Source organism: Pteronotus mesoamericanus, unplaced genomic scaffold (assembly GCF_021234165.1).
Source record: "Pteronotus mesoamericanus isolate MK-2021 breed Mesoamerican mustached bat unplaced genomic scaffold, CSHL_Meso_final contig_65, whole genome shotgun sequence".
In the NCBI taxonomy this organism is placed as follows: Eukaryota; Metazoa; Chordata; class Mammalia; order Chiroptera; family Mormoopidae; genus Pteronotus; species Pteronotus mesoamericanus.
In genome coordinates this window covers 9,225,021-9,244,968 of record NW_026555228.1, presented here as the reverse complement: position 1 = coordinate 9,244,968, position 19,948 = coordinate 9,225,021, and the positions used below count along the sequence as shown (strand labels likewise).

The window sequence follows — 19,948 nt, the reverse complement described above, 5'->3', positions numbered from 1 at the left end:
TGCCCAAATTTTTGAGAGAAAAATATGGATGCGCATTATACATGGGTAGTACCTGAAATACCTTGTATCTGTTCTTATTATTTGTTACATAAAATTTCTTGTACCATAATATGTTAAAAAATAAGTGCTAAAATTCCTTTATAATACAAAAAAAACAAGTACTTAAATATAAATACATAAAAATTGAATTAAAAAATTAAAATGAAAGATTTTTTTTCCTTAAAGTTTGGACCAAAAATGTGGGTGTGCATTAATACATGAGTGTGCACCACATACAGCAAAATACAGTATTTATATCATATATTGTATGTATTTATATATATGTATATATAAATGAATACAGACTTGTTGGAAAAACGTTATACCATGAGGACGTAGATAAGGAGTAAAAGAAAAGTCCCTACAAATCTCTTAAACCTGGTCCCCATTCCCATCCCCAATGATTTAGTGGCTACCCATCTATATCTTTTTTCTAAACTGACTTATATGTGTATAATGTGTGTATACCTCCATACATTATATGCACACGCTGATCCACCTGATTTTTTAAGCGTAATATTCCTGACATCCTCATATCATGTGGTGCATTTTCGAGTATGGATGAACCATAATTTATTTTACCACTTTCCCTGCTGATTTAGGTCTGTTTTGCTTTCTACCCAATAGTAGATACACCAGTGCACATTCTGGTGGTTACACACTACTACACTTGTATAGCTGTTTCCAGAGCAGGGATTCCCAGAAATAGAATAGACCTGCTGAGTTCAGGACTGCACATGTTTAAACTTCAATAGCTGCTGTCAAATTTGAACTTTCCAGTTTTACTCAAAGCAACCATATAGGAGAGGAAACATTTGAATTTAATTGCCCATTAAAGAGATTATAAAAATGTTTGGTCAGGCCTGATATTTGTGATAACAGCTGTATTTTCATATCTATGTGTCTAAAGCACTTCACTAGCTTTTTTTCTTTAATATTTTGTAATAAAAAGATGTAGCACCTTTGACAAATGCGTTAGATAGATTTATTTGCTATGTATATGTTTTAATGGCATGTGCAGAGTTCTGCCATTAACTTGGCAAAGAAGGATTATTTTTTTCCCTGGAGACAAGAGTGTAGAAAAATTATCTTAATCAACTGAGAAGCAGTATCTTAAAAAATAAAAATGCGCAACACTGGACAATAAGCAGAGGCTCAAAATCATATTACAAATTCCTTATTAGAAGTAGTAAGGATACAGTTTCCCATTGTTCAGTTGATGTGAAATTTTAGCTATGCTAGATAAATAAATTGCAGCCATCGGCTATACAACATAGTGCTTGTAGTTAACAGTATGGTATTATGCACTTCAAAATTGAACAGGGTAAATCCCACATTATGTGTTCTTAATGCACTCACACAAATAAAAACAGAAACCAAGAGACAGAAGGACACTTTGAGGGTTGATGGCTACATCTATTACTTTGATTGTGGCGATGATATCAGTGGTGTTTGCATACATCCAAACTCATCAAGTTATGCATATTAAGTATGTACAGTTTTTAAATTTATTTTTAAATTATATTTTATTGATAATGCTATTATAGTTATCCTGATTTTTCCCCCTTTGCTCCCCTCCATCCAGCCCCCGCCACTCCCTCAGGCAATCCCCCCACCATTGTTCATGTCCATGGGTCATGCATATAGGTTCTTTGGCTACTCCATTTCCTATACTGTACATCCCCATGGCTAGTCTGTAACTACCTATTTGTACTTCTTAATTCCCTCACCTTTTCACCCATTCTCCCCCTCCCCCCCGCAATCTGGCAACCTCCCAGTAACTTATTTTGTCTTGCTTTTAGGAGTCTATCTTTAACCTTTGACCTTTTCATAATGATGCATCTTGGAGTGGGCTTCTTAGCATCCTTCATAATTGGGACTCTCTGTACTTCCTGGACTTGCATGTCTATTTCCTTCACCAAATTAGGGAAGTTTTCTTTCACTATTTTTTCAGTTAGATTTCCAATTTCTTGCTCTTGCTCTTCTCCTTCTGGCACCCCTATGAGATGAAAGTTGGACCTCTTAAAGTTGTCCTAGAAGCTGTTTATAATACCTTCATCTTTTGAATTCTTTTTTCTTGTTCTGCATAGCTGTTTTTTGCTTCCTTATGTACCAAATCATTGACTTGATTCTCGGCCTCATCCACTCTACAGTTGTTTCCCTGTAAATTGTTCTTTATTTCAATTAACGTATCCTTTTTTTCTGACTGGGTCTTTTTTATGCTGCTGAGGTCCTCACTAAGTTCCTTGAGTGTCCTTATAAACAAGTGTTTTGAACTCTGTATCTGACAGATTGTTTATCTGCATCTTGTTTACCTCTTTTTCTGGAGTTTTGCTCTGTTTTTCATTTGGACCACGTTTCTTTGTCGCCTCAATTTGGCAGCCTCCCCGTGATTGTTTCTTTGTATTAGGTAGAGCTACTTTGACCCTGTGTCTTGATAGTGTGGCCTAATGTGGTAGGTGTTCTGTTGGGTTCAGTGGCACAGCCTCCTCCATCACCTAAGCTGAGTATTTGAGGTACATCCTTTGTGTGGGCTGAGTATACCCTCCTCTTGTAGTTGATCTTTGGTTGCTGTTGACAGGTCAATGAGAGGGATTTACCCAGGCCAGTCAGCTGCAAGGACTGGCTGTGACCAATGACCACCAACCTCTGCCCTCTGTGGAGGACCAACAGCTTACCAGCTCTTTGGGGGGAGGGCTCAGCAAAGAGACAATGGCCTCTGCTCACCCCAGTACCAGACACTTCAGTCTCTCCCTGTATACCACTGGTACCCTTCAAGCTGCCAACCTGGTGCTGGAGCTCAGAGGGAGTGAGTCTGAGTAGGTGAGTCCATGTGTGGGTTCTTTAAGAGGAGCTGCTTAGGACTCCAGCAACTTCCTCCACTGACTCAATTCCCGTTGGTTTTCACAGCTAGAAGTTGTGGGGACTTATCTTCCTGGAACTAGAATCCTGGGCCAGGGGGCATGGTGTGGGTCAGGGACTCCTCACTACTGAGAGATCCCTCCTGAATTTTTATCCACGTGGGTATGGGGCCAGCCCATTCTACGTCTGTGCCCTTCCTGCCAGTCTGGATGAATGTGGTTTCTTCAATTCTGTAATTGTAAGGCTTCTATTCCACTCAATTTCTGATGTTCCTGAGTGATGGTGGTTCTATATTTTAGTTGTAATTGTGATGTGTTGTGTGAAGAGGCAAGCCATGTCTGCCTATGTCACCATCTTGCCCAGGAGCTGTGCAGTTTTTAATATATCAATTATATCTCAGTAAAGGTATAAAAAAGAAATAGTTATAAATGACATCTCAAGTTGTCTTAGTCTACTTAAGATGAGAGCACACGAGAACTCTCCTATCTCTTCTTATAAGGGCACTAATCCTATCATGAGGGCTCTACGCTCATGACCTAATCACCTCCCAAAGGCCCCACCTCTAATTGCCATCATATTGGGGGTTAGGGCTGCAATAGATGAATTTTCAGAGACACAGATATTTGTCCATAACACAAGCCAAACCCAGTAAACTTGCGTAATATTTAACAAAGAAGCAACCTCCTTCTCATTGATGATAGAGTCAGCAACCATTAGTGAAGATGAACTGCCATAATGTGCTTGGGATTTTCCCCCCTGCCCTGTGTGTGTTAAATATTTGAGTGCAAAAGAGAAAAATTAAAGATACAATAAAATGCATGCATGGTTTACATACAGATATACCTCATTTGAAGAATGCATGTATTTAAAAAAATACAATAAAGATTAAATTTTTAAAAAAAGAATGCATGTGTTTCTATTAAATTTGCCACTTTGGTTTTTTTAATCTTTTATTAGTATTACATATACACAAAAATGTGTATCAATCATAAATTGTGGATTTGGACTAAGTGAACACATTTAGGTACTTGGTACAGGTCAAGAAAGAGACTTCACCCGTGCCCCAAAGCCCTGTTTGTGCTTCCTTTTGCCCATCTCAAGGCACTATCTCCATGAAGCACCCTATTCTTGGTGTTGAAATTTCCATACTAGAGACCAACTTTTCTTTTTTTCTTTGTCTCATTGATGCCACTGTGATACAAGAGAATTTTCAAAATTTTAACTTGTAATCTCACTATTCCATTGATATAGGTACAAAATACCCCATATTTTGAGAAGTACTTGTAGAAAAACTAATTCTACTAAAATGACTCTTCATACAAATGATTTTGGTCTCATGGAATTCTACAGACTTTGCCCACTTAATTTGAATCTTATAATGGTTGCTGACCCTTAGTGGAAGTTTCCATTGGTACATATACTACAATAGCTTACTAGTTGTAAATGTTTTACTTTGTTTACATGTGGTATATAATAAGAAATGGAAAAAAACTACATAAGCAGCAACTGTTAGTTTTCCTTGACTGATGAAATGTTTTACACAAGTGCTTATAGTTGTCAGAGCAAATGTCTAAGACATATATAAATTGTCTTTTTTATTTGAGAGGAAGCCTTTGCTTTTGCCTTCATGTGCAGTTTTGAAATTCTGCAGATTGTGAAAGCAAGCAGATTGGCCTAGAGCAGCAATTTTCAAATAGTGTGCTGCAGCACCCTGGTGTGTCACAAGAGGAACACTGGGGTGCTGAAGGAACTTTTAAAACATGCAGTACCTGACTTTAGTCAGGTGCACTGACCTCTTTTCCCTTAGATTGTCAAATAAAAAAATAAGAACAACCAACACAACAGCCATCCAATGTGAATGAATCAAAAATACACCTAATTTTGTCAGATCAGCAAAAAATATATTTTTTGTTGTGCCACAGAATTTTAGTAATTAATTTATGTATGCCATGACATGAGAATGGTTGAAAATCACTGGCATCCAGTTAAATGACATTTCTCTACACAATGTTGCATTTTTTTCCCCAGTGGGCTATGGCTGGTGGAAGAGATCATACTTTCACCCCCACACAGCATTGCTGTAAGATGAGATTAAGTTGTGGTTTATTAGCTAAGTGTTCAGGAACTTACATTGGTCAAGGTTTAACAACAAACTTCCCAAGGGACACGGGAGAAGAGGGCTGATTTGTCATGTTTGCTAATTTCTGTGATATAGCATGAAAACCTCAATTTCTGTGAAAACCATGGTCAGTTTTTAAAAAGCTTCATTGAATCACCGAACATGGGATTGGGAAGAGATGTGCATCCCAAGATGGCACAAGCTGTACACAACACACTGATACAAGGAGGCTGCACAGGGAAGGAAAAAATGTAGCATTTCTTCCTCAACTCCTCATGGGCCTCAAAGTCACCAACAGGCACATACTAGCCACCAACCCTGTCCACACAGGTAGGACTGCAGGTTTTGGGAAGCCCTTTATTGGGGTACCTTTTATACTTATGTCAGAAACAGGACAGGGACTTTCAGCCAAGATGGAGGTGTAGGTAGATACACTTTGCTTCCTTGCACAACCAAAAGAAGGACAACAAATTTAAAAATAAAAAATAACCAAAACTGCCAGAAAATCAAGCTGGAGGGAACTCCTACAGCCAAGGAGTTAAAAAAGAAACATTCATCCAGCCTGGAAGGAGGGGCAGAGATGGGCAGCCGGGGTGGAGAGGACATGTGGCAAGGCAGCTGCTGGAGGACCAGGTAGGAAAGGTGGCAGCTGGCAGACTGGGCAGTCCCCCATTTGCATGTGGATAAATTGGGAGGAACAGCCGGGAAGCGAGACAAACTGCGCAGTCCAGGGTTCCAGTGTAGGAAAAGCAAACCTCAAAACCTCTGACTGTAAAAAACTGTGGTTGTTCACACCAATCAGAATGGCCATCATAAATAAATCAACAAACAACGGGTGCTGGTGTGGTTGTGGATAAAAGCGAACCCTAGTACACTGTTGGTGGGAATGCAGACTGGTGCAGCCACTGTGGAAAACAGTTTGGAATTTCCTCAAAAAGATAAAAATGGAAGTGGCTTTTGACCCAGCGATTCCACTGCTGGGATTGTACCCTAAGAATCCCAAACACCAGTTCAAAAGAACCTATGCACCGCAGTGTTCACAGCAACACAATTGACAATAACCAAGTGCTGGAAGCAACCTAAGCGCCCATCAGTAAATGAGTGGATCAAAAACCTGTGGTACATTTACACAGTGGAATACTACACAGCAGAAAGAAAGAGCTACTACACTTCGCTACAGCATGGATGGGACTGGAGAGCATTATGCTAAGTGAAATAAGGCAGTGAAAGACAAATACCATATGATCTCACCTATAAGTGGAACCTAATCAGCAAAGCATGCAGACAAGGAAAATATGACCAGAAACATTTAAAGAAAGAAGAAACCGATGGGGACAGGAGGGAGGGGAAGAGGAAGGGTTAGATCAAGGAACAGGTGTGAAGGACACATGGATGAAGCCAAAGTGGGGAAGGATTGAGGCGGGGAAGGTGCGGGTGGGTGGGGCAGGGGAAAGTGGTGGCAGGTAAATGGAGACAAATGTATTGGAAAAATTTAAAAAAAACTATGGGTGTTGCAGTAGTGGGAGAAACTCCCAACCTCACAGGATAGTTTGCTGGAGAGACCCACAGGGTCCTAGAATGTACACAAACCCACCCACCTGGAAATCAGGACCAGAAGGGCCCAATTTGCTTGTGGGTAGCGGGGCAAGTGACTGAAAGCCAGCCGGGGAGTCAAGCAAGCGGCATTGTTCCCTCTCAGACCCTTCCCCCACTTACAGTGTCACAAGGCAGCAACCTGGGTTGCCACCTAAGGCTCCACCCCTTCCAACATAACAGGTGTGCCTAGAAAAAGGAATATAGGCCAAATGAAAAAACAGATCAAAGCTCCAAAAATAGAACTGCAAGACAAAGGGATAGCCAACCTATCAGATGCAGAGCTCAAAACACTGGTAATCAGAATACCCACATAATTGGTTGAGTATGGTCACAAAATGGAGGAAAAAGTGAAGGCCATGCAAAGTGAGATACAGAAAAATATACAGGGAACCAACAGTAAAGAAAAGGAAACCGGGACTCAAATCAATGATTTGGAGCAGAAGGAAGAGAGAAACATTCAACCAGAACTGAATGAAGAAATGAGAATTCAAAAAAATGAGGAAAGGTTTAGGAACCTCTGGGACAACTTTAAACATTCCAACATCTACGTCATAGGATTGCCAGAAAGAGAAGAGGAAGAGCAAGAAATTGAAAACTTACTTGGAAAAAATAATGAAGGAGAACTTCCCCAATCTGGCCAGGGAGATAGACTGGCCAGGGAAGCTCAAAGAGTCCCAAAGAAGTTGGGACCGAAGAAGCAAACACCAAGGCACGTCATGATTCCATTACCCAAGATTAAAGATAAGGAGGGAATCTTAAAAGCAGCAAGAGAAAAGGAGACAGTTACTACACAGGAGTTCCCATAAGACTATCAGCTGATTTCTCAAAAGAAATTTTGCAAGCAAAAAGGGATTGGCAAGTATTCAAAGTCATGAAAGGCAAGGACCTCTATCCAAGATTACTCCATCCAGCAAAGCTAACATTTCAAATGGAAGAGCAGATAAAGTGCTTCCCAGATAAGATAAAGTTAAAGGAGTTCATGATCAGCAAGCCCGTATTATATGAAATGTTAAAGGGACTTATGTAAGAAAAAGATTTAAAACTATGAACAGTAAAATGACAACAAACTCACAACTATCAACAACAACCTAAAAAAAGCCCAAACAACTAGAACAGGAAGAGAATCACAGAAATGGAGATCAGAGGGGAGAGGGGAGGAGGGAGAATGGGGAAAAGGTACAGGGAATAAGAAGCTTAAATAGTAGGTACAAAATAGACGGGGGATGTTAAAAATAGTATAGGAAATAGAGAAGCCAAAGAACTTATATGTACAGCCCATGGACATGACCTGAGTGGGGTAGGGGGAATGCTGGTGGGAGGGGGGTGCAGGGTGAAAAGGAATAAAGGAGAGGGAAAAAAGGGACAACTGTAATAGCATAATCAATAAAATATATATATATATATAAAAGAAACAGGACAAACTTAGACAAGAATTCCATGCTGTTAACACAAAATTGTCACAGACAGCCAAGATTCCTCCTCAAAAGTCTGCATTCTGGGGGTAGCAGGGCAGAAGCCGAGTGGCACCTGGGGGAACCTGGAGCCATGATCTCCCTCATGAACTCTCCAGCTTCCTCTACCACTCTCCCATCACCCATTCCACTCAGACCCCTCCTTGCTGGTCCCCAAACATGCCAAGCACACTGCTACCTCAGGGCCGTTGCATGTGCTCTTTCCTCTGCCTGGTACTGTTCCCCCAGATGTCTGCATGGCTTACTCTTTCACCTCCAAGTTTTTTGTTCAGAAGTCATCAGAGAGACTTGCCCTGAACATCTGATTTAGCATCATGACCTTCTGTCCCACCTTAATGCTCATCCCTGCTTGCTTGCTTCCCTCCCTCCCTTCCTTTCTCTTCATTTTCTTTCCTTCCTTCCTTTCCTTTTTCCTTCTCTTTTCCCTTCTTTCTTCCCTTCCCTTCCCTCCTCCCTTCCCTCTTCCCTTCCCTTCATTTCTTTCTTTCCTTCCCTTCCCCCTTCCCCCTTCCCCCTTCCCCCTTCCCCCTTCCCCCTTCCCTTCCCTTCCCTTCGGTAGCACTTTTCATCCTCCACCACGTCATTAATTTGTTATGGAATTTATTGTCCATCTCCCTCACTCTAACGTAAGCACCATAGGAACATGGACTTTGTTCTCTGTCATGTCTTCAGTGCTGGTACCTTGCCTCGTTCATAGTAGGTGCTTAATCAACATGTACAAATGGATCTTCTCCCATCAGGAATCATCCTCCCAGCTGTTTCTGTTGTTATGTCTTCTGGATGGCAAGAAATTTGTCATACAACTGCTTGTGGCTGTTCTCCTGAGCCATAATGTTCCGTCATTTGGATCTTATACTTCTCTTATTTAGGGGGCTTAGCTGTTTGGTCACTTACGACATTCCTTACACTAACCAAATGTATTTTCTTGTTTAAAATTTATTGTGATGTATTGGTGCTGTAGTCTATGGCTCTTCAGACACTGGGATTTTGGACATTCCTTCTAAGGCTGAGTTTTGTGCAAAATTTAAGAACAGGGAATAGTGGTTGAGGGAGGGGACAACGTTATTTTTTAAAAGCATGTCTTGCACAAATTGAAAATCTAGTTAGTCATGGTAGGCTAGCTGCTAAAACAAATAGCCACCAAATATTAGTGTATTTCCATGATAAAAGTATATCTCTGTCTCATGTCCTATCCAGGTTGGTTGGGTCCCCATTCCATCTTGTAGTGAATGGGAAAAGATAATATAGAGTATTTCTGTGGAGGGTGCTATTTGCCAGGCCTGCAGGTAATGCACACCACTTCTCCTACATCCTGTTGGTCAGAATGTTATCCTATGGCCTCATCTAGCTGCAGGGGAGGCTACGAAAAATATTCTAGGTATGTGCTCAGGGAGAAAAAGCAATAAAGATTGGTGAACACTGACGGGTGTCTTCTTCCGCATTCTTGCTTCTCCAAACTTTTTTTCAGGTGACTCAACTTAGGTGGACTATTCTTATGCTCATTTTAGAGTTTTGCTGCTATGTTGACAGATGATGAAAGGCCAATCACTGTGTACTTACTATGTGCTTAGTGTTTCTATTTCAAATTTAGATCATTGGCTCTAAACTGGATTAGAGATAACAAATGAATTTTTGTAATATATTAGAAAATGTTTCTGGTGTTCTAAATTATGCCAAATATATTGTTCTAACCCTTAAACCTCTATTGAAAGTAGAATAGCAGAAGTGATTGACCATAGAATAAAACCAAAAAATGATTCTTTGTATGGAAAAAATCAAGGTACTGACTTTTGTATTTGATACCTGCAGAAGCAAATCCATGAATGGAATTTTACAGCTGCTTCCATTAAGGGAATAAGGTAAGATCATAAAAGAAAATACAATTATTTTTTAAAGATTTTATTTATTTATTTTTAGAGAGAGGCTAAGGGAGGGAGAAAGAGGAGAGAAACATCAATGTGTGGTTGCCTCTCACATGACCCCTACTGGAGACCAGCCTGCAGCCCAGGCATGTGCCCTGACTGGAAATCAAACCGGTGACCCTTTGGTTCGCAGTCCGGCACTCAATCCACTGAGCCACACCAGCCAGGGCTAATTATTTTTTTAAATACAGATAAATGATAATGATTTTTTCCGATAATAATAATGTTTTATTACTTTAATGTTTCCACTTATATGTGTGATGTTGTAATTTTTAAAGGACTCCAAAATGGACTATTTTCACTTTGGTTGCCCTGTCTGAGCTTGTTCATAATGTATTGCTAGTAAGGGCTTCTTTTTATAACAGAGTAGTTTTCTTTGTATGCAACAGACCAAACTCTGTTGTCTCAAACTTTTAAAAAATATCTGTAGAAAGAGAAAGTGTTTCTTCTTTAATCCAATAATGTGAGAGTATTCAGGGACCCCACCTCCACCCCAAACTAGAGTTTGGAGTTACTTGGTAATGACCTTTGGCTCAGGTCTCCTGGACATTGTTATTAATGAGGGAGTGGGGCAGTGTGTTCTGAGGAGAGGTGTAATGCATGCTCTTTGGGTCAGAAGTGGCAACTGTTTGGGCCTAAACCACATGGCTACACTCTGAGTCTCACCCTGCCAACACATCCAAGAGTGGATGCAGGTCTGAAGTCGATATGAGTTGTAATCCTTCTTTTGGTGCTTGACCTTGGGAAAGTCACTCAGCCTCTCTAGGTCTCAGTTTCTTCTAGTTTCCATCAAACCAGGGTCTTGAACTACTGCTCTATGTCTTTTCTCTGATTCTGAGTCCACAGGCCACTGAGTGAATCACCTGTTACCTCCAGACACAGTATGATCCTGTCCTAAACATATCAGTGTTTAAATTAGGATAATGTTTGTTGCTTTAAAGGGGGAGAAATGACTTAAGAACAGAGTAGGGTATTTGAAGAATACTATTCAGAAAATATAAGATAATTAAAAAAGTGTTGAACATTTTCAAAAATGTATTAGTAACTAAGTTGTATGAGAACACGTAGTCAAGAAACTTTTGTTTGTACCCTCTCATAGAGATACCTCTTGCTGCCATTTCCACCATCAACAGGAATGTTCAAAGGGCCCTGGGTGAATCAGACCCTGGGACCAATGTTGACATGAAGAGCATATGTTGAACATTTTCATTGCTATCCAACTAACTGGTAGTTCTTTATGGCTTGGTTTTCAAAATTTACTCATGTATAACCTAGTTTTAATTCTTTTTGAATCACCCTGTACAGCTTAAGCTGTTTCAACTCAGTATTTGTCATATAATTGATAATATATGAAGAATGGTCAAGGAGCTATGGGTCCCAGGAAGAGATCATTTAGAATGGGCAAAATGAGGGCCATTGTGTGGCTTTGGTGTGGGTAAAGAACTTTTTAGCAGTGAAATCCATCAGCACATGGAGTGTGGTGATTTTTTTTGTCACTGGATGTACACATTACCTCTTTAACACATCCATGTGTACATTACCTCTTAAAGGCACTGTAGACTCAGATCCAGACCTTGGGTAGGGATGGACCAGGTAACATTTAAAAGCCTTTTTTGAGCTAAGATACCATGTTTATTTCTCCTTCCCTTGTATGGCTACAAACACTGTGTCCTGATATTTTTGAAATCGAGAAATTCATTTATTATGATAAATTATTTCATAAATACCTTTCCTGTCTTTTTTTTTTTTGTAAAATTATAAGCTCTTGAGGACAGAGGCCACATTTTATTCCCTTTTCTGCTGCCCATATGCTTTGCTTAGCACTGAATATATAGTAAGTTCTTGATACATAATAAAGTCAGTTAATGAATACAAACTCTAACATATGATAAATGTCCCACTATTTAAATTTCATAGAGAAATGTCAAATTTTGAGGGTATTTGTTAAAACAATGATTCTTAAAAATTTGTAAAATGGAAGAAAATCTGTTACTAGATTTTTCTCAAAATGTTAAAATTAATATCATCACATATATTAGAAGCATTCTTATGTTTTGAATTTTTACAGCATATCCAGGTTTGATGAACGATATTGTTTTCTTTATGTTCATGGAAATTCTGATGACTTTCAAATCTACTTTTCCACCAAAGAGCACTGTAGTAGGTGAGTTATAGATGATTCAAATATTTGCAATATAATTATGGTGAATAATTTTTTTAAAAGGCCTTTCTTGTGAAAGTACTTATTTGCTCTACTGCCTTTCCTGAAGTTTTAACTTATGAAAATTGTTTTTGCAGCTTTATTGAGATAAGATACACATACCATTCAATTCATCTATTTAAAGTATACAATTTAATCTTTTTTAGTAAATTTACAGTTTTGCCATCATCACCACAATCTATTTTTCGAATATTTTCATTGCTCCCAAAGGAAGCTCAGTATCTACTAACAGTCACTCCCCATTTTCCCTCTAACCCTAGCCCCAGGCAACCATTAATCTACTTTCTGTCTCTGTAGATTTGCCTATTCTTGACATTTCATATAAATAAAATACAGGTTGTGATCTTTTGTGACTGGCTTCTTCCAACTAATACAAAGTTTTCAAGTTTATCTGTGTTGTAGCATGTACCAGTACTTCATTCCCTTTTGTGACTGAATAGTATTCCATTGTATGGATAGACCACATTTAATTTATCTGTTTATCAGGTAAAGGCATTTTGGGTTGTTTTCACTTTTTTGGCTATTATTAATAATACTGCTATGAATATTTGTGTGCAGGTTTTTGTGTGGACATGTTTTCATTTCCCCTGGAGCCAAATTTCTGTTTTCTTAGGTCTTATAGTAACTCTGTTTAACCTTTTGAGGAACTACCAGACTTGTGGAAATTACTTTTAACTTGTACAATATTCTTCCCTGCCATCTTACCAGAGTCAAATCACCTGTATGCAGATAAACTACTACCCAAGTTTAGGGAGTAGCTGATATGGCCTAGTAGCATTTGTGAGAAAGATATATGGGTAGTAGTTGATAATTAAGCTTAATCTGTGTCAATAGAATGAGGCCACCTTATGCATTTTCTTCTCACATCTCCCTTGTACAAGACCTTATTTCTTACCAATAACTAGAGTGTCTACAACTTGAAAAGATGATGGTCCCACTGTCCTTAGCACTGGTTAAAAAGTGTTCCTAGAACACTTGTCACAGGGCCAGACTTGGAGAGTATTACAGGGACACCTTTGAAGAATTACCTCTTAGTGTAATGACTCACAAACAAGTCTTGGGGGAAACATTGAGGGAACAAGGGGGAAAGACTTATAGGGACATAATAAAATTATGTACTTTTCTAACAGGCTGTTCTGTAGAAAGGGGATTAATTCTAAGGAATCTGTGGGTAACACCCACATAAAGAAGCCTTAGTTCAGTATAAGTGAAGCATTTCTCGAGTTTTTCAAAGAATTAGCTTCCTTGTGAGGTAAAGAGTTACCTGTCACTGGAGGTGGTCAAGCATCAACTCACCAACTTGTGGGGATACTATATAGAGGGCATTCAAGTATCATGTGGGTATTTGAACTAGATTAGATAATCATTAAAGTACCATGTCTAATCAGGGAGTGGATTGATTGTTCCATGAACTTGTAAAAGGCTGGTTTATATTTAATTGCAGTTTAATGTAAGAAGGTAAAGTAAAGGTAGGGAACAAAAGTGATCATAATTAGCAGCATCTTTGTGACATTTGCTGTTCCAGGTTTTGCTCTTTGGTCAAAGAGATGATAACCAGTGCAGAGGAGAATATAGTGGAACTGGAGGGACAGACAGGTGGGGACACCTTAGAGGTGAGTCATGGAAGACCTAGAACATGGAAAAAGTAATTTATTGTATCTTTGATGCTTAAAGAAAATGCCCCATTTTGTGTGAAATTTTTTATATGTGTATTTAAAAATACTCATTTATGAAGAAACTAACCATCACTAACCATGACTTTCAGAGATTACGTTTAATGCCTCTCTATAGAAAAACCTTATTTGGGGATCCTCTGAGCTAGCATATTTAAGAAGAGTTTGGCATGGATTAGACTAAAATTTCCTGTTGTGCACAACCTCAGGAGAAGTTTTTTTCTAAGCCAATTAATAATGTCTGAGATTAAAAGAGAAATAGTTGATCAATGGAAGCAGACTTTTTCGCTTATGCCTACAGTAACTTTAGTTATAGCTACTTGCGCATAATATATTAAATATAACAATTTAAAAATCATTTTAAGAAAGTAAGATTATCATAAGCTCTTTTGAATAGCACAGTTGTAGTCCACCATTACACATTTATTTAAATCTTGTGCAATTATTCAGATTTGCCATTAATCCAGGTTCTCCCAATGATTACAATTTAATGAAGTTTTATTATACTTTCAAGTTAGACTGAAATTAATTCCTTGAGGCTTCTTTCAGGATAATATCAAAGAGGTCATTTTAATAATAGAGTCAGGTACTTGAATTCTTAGCTTTGAATCAAAGTGTATTGAAGAAATGAACTGAGTGATATACTTTGAAGATAACAGATGTGGGGCAGAGAAAGGTGTAAGATAAAAAGCCTTTATGGAGCAGGCTGATGATATCTGGTTTAATTGGACAATGATGGGGACCCTTTAGTAAACTTAATTGTTATGAACACCACTAGAAGTAGATAGGAAGAGACATGCATGCATGCTGTCCTGTGCATTTCCGTAAGTTGACACAGTAGAGCATAGGAAACAACAAAGAATCTGTTGCTGCTCTGCTTTACATAAGGATTGCTCATCCTAGAATTCTATTTGTTTTAATCCTCGAGAAGATATAACTGGAATGCAGCTCTGCACCAACTTTTGATGATAAGTTGTGGGGGAAAAAATAGCAGTCCTACTTGTAGGTCAATTTTTATGGTATGTGTAACCCTAGGTTTATACATCTAAAGGTGGGGGCAGCCCCACATACATATTTTGCATTAAGACAATTTCAATTTTACTGACGTTTGATTATTTTCTGGGCTATGGAAGGAGGTTTATTTCCTGACAGGTTGATAAGGGATCATGCAGGAAAACACCTACTTGGAGTAGTTGAGATGCTAAGAGGCTTTTTTTTTTTTTTGGCATTTTTAATTTGCAGCATTAAAGTGGGAAAAATTCTCCAAAAGGTGAGCTAGCTAAGTTTCATATGAGCCATATTTTTAAATTTCTTGGATTCCATTTCAGAAAATCATGTTATGAATATGTGGGTAACTGAGAATTCTACCCCTTTAAAGTAAGTAATTGAAAGAACATAACCTAAGAAATGTGACCTGCCTGGTAGTCAAATAGCATTATTCAAAAATTTTTAAAAATTGCTGGATAATGTTTGGGCTTTTGTGGGGCCCAAAAGTATACCACAAGTAGTATACTTTTTTTTTTTAATCTTGCTTTTCCTTCTTCAGTATGAGTATGACCGTGATGCAAATGGTAATCGAATTGTGCTGGGGAGAGGTGCGTATGGGATCGTGTATGCCGGGAGAGATCTGAGCAATCAAGTACGGATAGCTATCAAAGAAATCCCAGAGAGAGGCAGGCAAGTGGATCAGACCTTCCACATTTCTGCAGTCACCACCTCTACAACCAAATCCTGTGCCATTCACTGACAGTGCAGATGATTTAGGAATGACAGCATTATGTCATCAAAAAATTTGCAATTCTCTTGTAATAAGGGTGATTTACTTTTGTTGTCCGCATATTATGAACAGTTGAGGAAAACGGACTATTTCACTTAGGGGCATGTGGATTGCAGTCATATTTTAAAAGAAAACTAGTTTTATTTCCCTCGATCAACTAGGTCTACAGTTTTACATTTTTACATAGTTGTTTGCAAACATTTAAAAATGTGACTCAGTATTTTAATTCACACTGTAACCATTTTAAATGGCTATCATTTATTCAGATATGTCATTACAGAAAATTAAATGTGGTAAAAAAAATTAGCTTTTTGCAATACAGACTTCTTTTATATCCTGCCCTTCAATCTCACCCATAGATTTTGGGGTTTTTATAATCACCACTAATACTGAATTTCTTCAACATTTTTAGAGTCTAATTAAATATTTATTTCTTTTTAAATTCATCTACCTCCTAATTCTACACAAGTACATTGCAGTCCTACTTGTAGGTCAATTTTTGTAGGCTGATTGTGTAGTGTTTTTGTAGAGAAGCTACATACACAGTAATGGCCACAGCATAAGAGATAATAGCTTCATGCTCCATAGGTGTGGTCAGACCACATCTGCACTGTTGCCTTCAGTGCTGGACACTGATGGCCATGCGCAAAGAACCCTCCACCCAGGTGGTTGGTGAATTATTAGGAATTGCTAACAAGTGATTTCCAGCAGCTGTAAGACCCTTTATTCATTCATTTGTTCTTTCATTCACTTTCATTTCATTTGTTTGTTTTTAATGGGATTGCATGTTATCATGTTTAAATTATAAGGCAAGATCTTAGAGGAACTCATTCAACTTCTTCCAAGGCTGAGGAAGATTAAATGACTTCACTAAGAACACAAAGAAACAAGACTAGGATCCAGCCTCTTGAATTTCTCGTTCAGTATTCTGTCTCCTGTTCTCACAATGGCTAAGGTGTTGCAGTTGGTTTGGAGGGGGGGGGCACTTCTGGCACGTACTACCTCCTTCAGCTGATTGCTATAGTTGTTTCAGCTTTTCATTGCTGATAGTTGTTCCTGAGCTTCAGAACTAGGAGGGACCTGAGGGACTGTTTTGTCCCATTTCCTAAATTTGCAGGCTGAACTTAAGATATTGGGCACCTTCTCTTTCTGGGCTGGCACTGTGGCCTGAAAGTTTACTAGGATACTGTCCTTCTCCTGGCTGAGTTGCGGCAAGTTTGAGAAAATAAATCATTTTTGAGGTGGTATTTGAGAGATGACTAGGAGCTTGTTTGGTAGAAAAGGAGGCCAAAGCATTCTATGCTGAGGGAGGAAGAGAGCTATTAAGCACAGTGTATTCAGAGAACAATAAATTGTTGTGACTTGAATGTAAAATGTAGGTCAGTGGGGGCTCTTGAGATGAAGCAAAAAAAATTTAAATATGTAGTCTGACCTGAGTTTGAAGATCCTTGTGTGCCATGTTAAACAATATGGTCTTTATGTGGACTTTGTGAAGGGAAGTAAAATGATGAGGTTTGTGTTTTAGGAAGAGGGAATATGGTGGCCAGAGATAGCACCAACTAAAGAGGCCAGAGGCTGGGACAGAAAGGTCCCTTCACTAGCTTCTGCTGTAGTCTGGAGTGAGTCTGCAGAATGAGACCAGAAGGCAGGAGTACATAACCTTCTAGAACAGCACCCTTCATGGGGACTGGTGAGAGAAGTCAAGGATAGTTGGAGAATTCAGGCCCTAACAACACTAGCAGTAGTAACAACAGCAGCCGTAACAACAGCAGCCACTTATTGAGTACCTACTACACAGCAGGCATTCCACTGGGTACCTGAGAAATTTGACACACTTTGGCCCCCAGCAGCCCTTTGTGGCTGGTATTACTACCACTAAGTTACAGAAGTAATTCATTCCTCTCCTATGTTCTACAAACATTCTGTGTGCTCAATTATGACACTTGCCACTCTGGCTCCCAGGCAAGGTTTCTGCATTCCCTACCAAACTGGGAGCACCCTGGGATAAGGACAGTGTCCTAGTAACTGAGTAGACTCATGGGAGCCAAGGGAGAGAAGGTTTACAGAAAGAAGGAATGGCCAGTATCAGGGCAGGTACTGGTGATATGATGTGGACCCTAAGCCCCAGGGATTTGACAAGTGATGCCAGCTTTGTTTTTCCTAGTAGACACTCCCAGTCTCTTCATGAGGAAATAGCCCTACACAAGTACCTCAAGCACCGCAATGTTGTTCAGTACCTGGGCTCCATTTCGGAAAACGGCTACATTAAGATATTCATGGAGCAGGTGCCTGGCGGTGAGTAGTTGCTGGGTCTGGTCTCTGAAAGTCACTGATGGAAATATAATATACACATCATTATCCATCCTGCCATTTAAAAATGACAGGCCTCTCAGATGTGGAAGAGCGTGTATCACTCAGGAGCTGGACGAAAACTTTCCGGTTCACGTAAATAGTATTTCTGGTTTGTTAATTCAATCTTCAAACATTCATTGAGAATCTGTGGCTGAGTGCTGGATACAAAGATGAATAAAGCGTAGTCTCTGGTTTTGAGGCCTTCACAGTCTAAGAGCTTAAAAGGTGGTTTAGACATTGCAAAACAACATGTCGACAGAGAAATCGAACACCAAATGCATCTTATCTGCAAATTTATCTGCAAAATCCCCAAATGCAGCAGTATGGTGCAAGAGTAAGAAGAGTTCCTTGGGTCCAGAACCAGATCATCTACTTCGAATTGGCCCTTCCATATGCAAGTTCTGTGACCTTAGACAGTTTCTTTACCTCTCTGTGCCCTCAGTTTTCTGATTAACTAAATGATTTGTAAAATCAGAGTAATAACAATATCACTATAATATTTGGTATAGTAATAATTACTGTCATAATAGTGCCCCTTTCTTTGTGGGGTTTTGGATGGATTAAATGAGAAAATATATGTGAAGCTCTCAAAACAGTGCCTGGAAGAAAGTGAGAACTCAATCAATGTTCATTCAAAAATAAGAGTAATAAAATAATAAGGAATAATAATAATTATGATCTCAATACAAAATATAAAAACTTCAGTTAGAAATCTGTATTCACTCATTCAACCAACAATTATTAAGAGCCTACTATCACATTAGGAGCCTAACTATATATATTAAGAGCCAGATAGTGGGCTTGAGTTTGAGGGTTACATTAAGGAGAAATAAAGTTTCTTCCCTCAGTTTGCTCACAGTCAAGCAGAAAATATATCAATTGCTGTTCTCATTTATTGATATTCCAGGCATAAAGTTTAAGGATGACAGTGGAAATGAGGAAATGAGGCATAGCAAAGTTCCCCACAGCTCTGGGTTAGGGGGGAAGCCAAGACTGGCTGATGCCTGGGAGTCTGCACAATGCCCTTTGAAACATATGATCAGGATGAAGTGAAGGAAGGTTTACTTTGGGCCCAAAGGTTCGATGTTTAATAGTATAATTGCAGGGGAGTTGCTAAGATGGCTTTGTCCCTGTGACCTGGCATTGGGGGCTTCTCACAGTGAGGATGGAGAGACCCAACATCCTCTGGTCCTCGTCCCTGTCACCCCACAGTGCTCCTCTCTCTGGTCCTATTCACCTTTGAACTCAGGGCGAGGTGTAAAATGTGGCTTTGACCAAAGCCGAATGGCTGAGACACTTGTCCAGGATCTATGGTGTTGGGCCAGCCCTCCCAAGGTCAGAGACACATTGCTGCACTCTCCTTCTGATTTTGTGCAGCTGAACAGGGCTAAACCCAAAGGTAGCCCTGGTGAATTTCCAGGGTCACGAGGAGTTCATATTCACCCTCCACCTCCTGCAGTCAGGCTGATGTGCTGATTCCCTTCCAGTGCCTTCTCTGGCTGCGGTGCTCACACATCTGGGAACAGGCAACAGAGGGGGAAGAAAGGCATTGCATTTAGCCCAGCTACAGAGATTTTGGTGTGAGTGCTTACATTAGGATAGAAACACCACCTGACCTTATTTCCCTGAACTCTTAGAATTGAATCTTGGTCACCCTGATGAATTTTCTGCTGTGTCTATTTCCAGGAAGCCTTTCTGCTCTTTTGCAATCAAAGTGGGGGCCGATAAAGGAGTCCACCATCAAGTTTTACACCAAGCAGATCCTGGAAGGCCTTAAGTATCTCCATGAAAACCAGATTGTGCACAGAGACATAAAGGTATTTGCTTGTCTGAGCCAAAGGAGTCTTGTTAGTACATCTCAGATCACACCAGCTGCTGGCAGTGTCTGTAGACTGGCTAGCTCGCCGAAGGGAAA

General features: G+C 39.5%; 1 protein-coding gene across 1 annotated transcript in view; it reads left to right on the top strand.

Annotated features, from left to right (window-relative positions):
- The window catches only part of MAP3K15 (mitogen-activated protein kinase kinase kinase 15), a 99,795-nt gene that overhangs the window by 58,530 nt on the left and 21,317 nt on the right, over nucleotides 1–19,948 (top strand). Inside the window, exons 12-17 of the mRNA XM_054581002.1 lie at nucleotides 9,898–9,947; nucleotides 12,079–12,174; nucleotides 13,757–13,844; nucleotides 15,451–15,581; nucleotides 17,846–17,976; nucleotides 19,720–19,850. Of these exons, the coding sequence (XP_054436977.1) occupies nucleotides 9,898–9,947; nucleotides 12,079–12,174; nucleotides 13,757–13,844; nucleotides 15,451–15,581; nucleotides 17,846–17,976; nucleotides 19,720–19,850 (627 nt within the window). The remainder of the gene's footprint in view (nucleotides 1–9,897; nucleotides 9,948–12,078; nucleotides 12,175–13,756; nucleotides 13,845–15,450; nucleotides 15,582–17,845; nucleotides 17,977–19,719; nucleotides 19,851–19,948) is intronic.